This window comes from Rosa chinensis, chromosome 7 (assembly GCF_002994745.2).
Source record: "Rosa chinensis cultivar Old Blush chromosome 7, RchiOBHm-V2, whole genome shotgun sequence".
NCBI classification, from domain to species: Eukaryota; Viridiplantae; Streptophyta; class Magnoliopsida; order Rosales; family Rosaceae; genus Rosa; species Rosa chinensis.
Genome location: NC_037094.1, coordinates 13,292,280 through 13,296,835, shown reverse-complemented (window position 1 = coordinate 13,296,835; position 4,556 = coordinate 13,292,280). Strand labels below are relative to the sequence as shown.

Sequence of the window (4,556 nt, the reverse complement as noted above, 5' to 3'; positions counted from 1 at the left end):
AAAATCAACCACTAAAATATCCAACAAATTGAAAATCTTTAAAGCATTCGTAATCGTAGTTTATTATTTATGAACATAAAAGGTGCAGATTTGAAAGATTTGGTTTGTCCATTGATTTGATCTACTTTAGTACCTTAACAATTAACAATTTGAAATAAAATTTTCAAAAGTGAAATACTCATGCATATCTTAACTAGATATGGTTAATTTACTGAAGTGTAATCCAAAAATGAGTCTCACAACCGTTAATTAGAAAACCCTCGTAAATTTATCATTTTAAATGTCCTCGTTAGAGCCTCTTCGTCATCATCGTTTTTTTTCCTTTTTCTTTTTGAAAAGGGGTTTCGTCACTATCTTATCATAACATGGTTCGAACTTGGAACTAGGTTTTTTGAATTTTGCGGGAAAGGGCTTGACTTTTGAGCATTTTGATTTCTAAGCAATGACTACTCCATCATTCTCCCCTCTGCTTCAACCCACCTCACCTCCAGGATTTGGTTGTTGGCCGTGTTCTAGGGGCCAATCATTTCCTTCAAACATAGATTTACGAAGTGCCCTTGAACGGTATATCTTCAAAACTATTCTGATTTATGCTCATATAGCAGCAGGATTCACAAGCAAAATAAACAAAACCTTTTGTCAAATATATGTAGTCATGATTTTTCTGCAGATTCCTATACAAATATTTAATCATAAGCTTTCTAATCATGCAAAAATTTATACTCTGATTTATACTTCACAAACCCGAAGCCTTGAGCAAAATTCAAGCACTAACTCGGGAAGCAAAGTAACTAACAGCAAGCAATTAGCATAGGTTAACATGCAACCCCGAATACCTGAAGTTTTCATATCTCCAATCAAACAGTGTCTAAGTTGATGACAAGAACAGAGCTTACACTAGGATTCTTTCCTCTATTTTCAACTCTCGTTTCACCATTTTTGCTTCTTTTTTCCATGTTCTGTGAATCCATACGCTTTGCGATTTTCAATTTATTCAACTAACAACCGAGACAAAGCATGGAATACAGCTGCTTATGAAATATTAACATCAGTTTCAATTAATTATTCTAGAACAGCCAGTTATGGATTTATTTTATACAGATACAATGCTCAGAAGACCTAAACTTCTCAACATCAACTAAATGAGAGACTAAGAACCTGTTCGTTTACTAAGAACCTGTTCGTTTATGACTTCATTCCTCATCGTGACAAGTTATAATTTCTTCATCCGAAAGTGCCTGCAAATATGGCATCAGATTGAACATCAACTGTTTCTCTCTCCTTTGTCGTCTCCCAATTTCCTATATTTCTCACACCCTTTGTCATTATCAAACCCTAGATCTAATGCCCTCTTTCGGATTTCAAAACTTGTCACATAGGACTGCTCCGGAGAGACCTGAGTTTGTGTGTTTTCTCCCAATTTAGCTGCAGTACTGCAGCTGCCTTGATTGAGCTGATCTTTAAGTTGTCGGTTCTCTTTAATCACCTCCGCTTTCTCTTTGACTAGGTTTCTCACTGCTTTCCTCTCAGCATCAAGAGTTTTCACCAGCTTTGTCACAGACTCAAGCAATGATCTCTTCTCAGCATTTAAGATTTCATTCTCCTCTTCCAGCTTTCTCTTCTCCTTCTTTTCTTCTTTTAGTTTTCTCTTTAATCTTGATGCTTTTTCCTTCTTCCTCTCCAATTTTTCAGCTAGCCTGTCCACTTCTCCTTGAGCTCTTTCAACTTCCACCCTCGCATATTGAACCTTATCCCGTAAATTTGTTGCTTTTCTTTTTCGCAAGTTCTCATTGTCTCTGCTCAACGTTTTCAAAATAGGGGAAGAGCGGAAGCGAGACATTTGAGCTCGAAGTTCGTCTTCCAATGGAACCACTATGTCATCAGAAACACTTTCTTCTCCTCCTCTATCTGTTTCAGTTTCTTCTCTTCTATCTTCTTCTTGTGTTTCTTCGTTTTCTCCTGTTCCATTTCCATCTTCCTCATTGTCTTCTCCATCTCTCTTCTGGTTCTCCTTGGCCCCATCAAAACTCCGCTGCACAGTTGCATTATACAAACAAATAGAATATCAGCATCTACAAGTATCCCAGCAATAATGTGTGTAATTGTATTAACAATCGCAATTGCACTATTTCCTATAGCATTTAAATGCAACAAAAATATATTATGATTATGTATATACCCCAAGTTCTTCAAAGTCCTTCATTCGTTGCAGTTTCAAGTGTAGCTCCTGGATATTCCATTTTATTAGGGCTGGTGTAATTGTCTCCCTTCCTTCAACTGGTTGTATAAGATTACTTCTCTCACACAACCAAAACTGCAGGATTAAAACCAAAAATTGGTAAGTTGCAGACACTCTCATATCATTTGAATAACTATATGAAAGCCTATGATGACAATTACCAATAGGACAACCACACATCCGCCAGTAGAATATGGCCCGTACTGCCCGGACGTTTTCTCCAATGTGCTACTTAGAAAGTCGGCAACTGCTTTTGCCCATGAATATCTTGACATGTTTTCTAACTCTTCACAGCACCTGACTAATTTCCATCCAATAGTACTACCCGCATTGCAGAATAAGAATGTGATGAATAACTCTAGTATAATAAGGCGTACAACATCTTCTCTATCAGTTTCTCTTTTCCCTTGTAACGCTTTCTCCAAACCATCATCTACCAATGTTTTCTTGACTCTCTTTTCATCCTTGAAATATCTTTCGACAAAATCCGACGTGTATCTGTTGACTCCAAACAGCCCTGTCACCCTTAGTGTTTCACCTTCTTGTGGCAGCCCCAAAATAGCGGAGATGTCCTCTGGCGTTAAAGACGCAGATCTGCTACCAAACTCAAAACACTTTGAGTTTGAGTTGTAGCATTGGATGATTTCGTTGATGTCACTCTCCGATTTCTTGCAGTCATTTTCAGAAATCAAACCGTTGTAAAATGCCGATATCAATGGCCAAAACGGAGTTTGCTGTAGCAACTCCAGGTGGCTTTTAGTCAAGCGTTCTCTTACTTTCTGCATTATTTTAAGGAATGCCAGCATATTACAACGGTATTGTACATGATCTGGGGCTCTATACTTGTGTTTCCTCACATTCTTTATCCTCCCCATCTTTTTCATCTGCCTTTTATTACCTACATATACATTTCAATCCAACAACACATGCATCACAACATTTACATCACACAAACTTTAGAGCGCCCCAATAATTAGACCATAAAATTTAGATAATTTCATCACCTATAAATTATACATACCTTAAGCTCAAGTTAGAGGAGAACCATCTATGTGTTCATAGTTCATTCTTCATAAACCTCAAGCGAATTTAAAGCAATAAACTCGGAACATTTTATAAATTAATACCTGACATTTGCAGATTTTCATTTGTTTTAGTACGCGGCCGACCTCTACCTCTACGCGGAGGAGGAGGAGGAGGAGGAGAGTCTCCTTCACTCGCCGTGCTCCCATCTCCATCAGAATCAACCTCATCCTCCTCCTCCTCCTCCTCCTCTACATCTTCATCAGACTCATGCTCTCTATTTTCAGCTTCGATATTCGCCAGCCGCTGGCTCCTCCTCGATCCCAGGCGCCTCTCCTTGCTCAATTTCCCGGCAATTCCCTCCTCCAGCCGCGAAATGCGGCTCTCCAGCTTGGAAATTACCTCCTTGTCCCCCGCCACATACTCTTGAAGCTCGTCCTTCACTTTCAGCCTCTCTAGAATCTCGAATTGGTGCTTCTCCTCCAGCACCGCCTTTTCGTGCTTGTGTTGCTCAATCTCTTGCCTCAGCCCCGCTTCTCTGGATGGAAATCCCTCTGCTATTGAACTGCCGTCTTCGGCCATCTCCGGCCGCCGTGCCGGGTTCCAGTGAGGCTCTGTCTTGGTCGGAAGTGGGGAAGCAGTGAGATGGAGTCAGAATTTGGTGCTCTGCTTATTTGAGTGTGGTGATTGAGTGAACGAGATGATGCCACGCAGTTAGCATGCACGATCGTGCGGTTAATTGCTGTTCTCCAAAAGCGAGACCTCGCCGTCTCGGGGGACGGCGACTTTTCACTATTGTACTTTGACTCCTTTCTTTGTTCTTTGTTTCTTGCTGATGGAACTATGGAAGCCAATAAGGGCCGAAATTCTGATTCGCTTTTTTCTTTTTTGCCAATAATATTAAAACTTTGAAATCTTCAGCTGTTAAATTAGTCATTCTGGAAACAGGAGTGAAATTCTTTGATCATCTTAAAAAAAAAAAAAAAAAAAAAAAAAAAAAAATTAGTTGGTGCTTCTCGTGTATTTCCTGCATAGGAAGTCAGGAAACGGCTAAAATAAATATTTTTGTTTTTTGAGAAGCTACAATAGTTAAGATGATACTTGGCTGATCAGTCATGGTCAGCTAGGACCACCCAACTCTAATAAGGGCATTACATCTGCCATATTTTTTTTTTTTTTAAGTAGAATGGTTTTACCCACAAGACTGGTGTTGATCTTTAAGAGGCAGTGTTTTAGTAAAGGAAGAAAAAATGAAATCAAACACATGTCATGCCCTTATTAGAGTTTATAGTCT

General features: G+C 39.2%; 1 protein-coding gene across 1 annotated transcript; it reads right to left on the bottom strand.

The window, feature by feature from the left end:
• Positions 1 to 1,032: 1,032 nt before the first annotated feature.
• LOC112180970 lies at positions 1,033 to 4,121 on the bottom strand. Its single transcript, XM_024319554.2, has 4 exons — positions 3,367 to 4,121; positions 2,401 to 3,137; positions 2,180 to 2,314; positions 1,033 to 2,032 (listed from the first exon to the last, which is right to left on the bottom strand). The coding sequence occupies exons 1-4, from the start codon at positions 3,842 to 3,844 to the stop codon at positions 1,265 to 1,267; spliced, it is 2,118 nt and encodes a 705-aa protein (XP_024175322.1). The 5' UTR covers positions 3,845 to 4,121; the 3' UTR covers positions 1,033 to 1,264.
• Positions 4,122 to 4,556: the final 435 nt, after the last annotated feature.

Bases quoted from the DNA above. Each gene is read 5' to 3' on its own strand.
- LOC112180970 (XM_024319554.2), bottom strand. From the start codon at position 3,844: ATGGCCGAAGACGGCAGTTCAATAGCAGAGGGATTTCCATCCAGAGAA. The intron at 3,138-3,366 runs GTATTAATTTAT...ATGTATATGTAG, and splicing joins TGAAAATCTGCAAATGTCAG to GTAATAAAAGGCAGATGAAA. The intron at 2,033-2,179 runs GTATATACATAA...GCAACTGTGCAG, and splicing joins AGGACTTTGAAGAACTTGGG to CGGAGTTTTGATGGGGCCAA.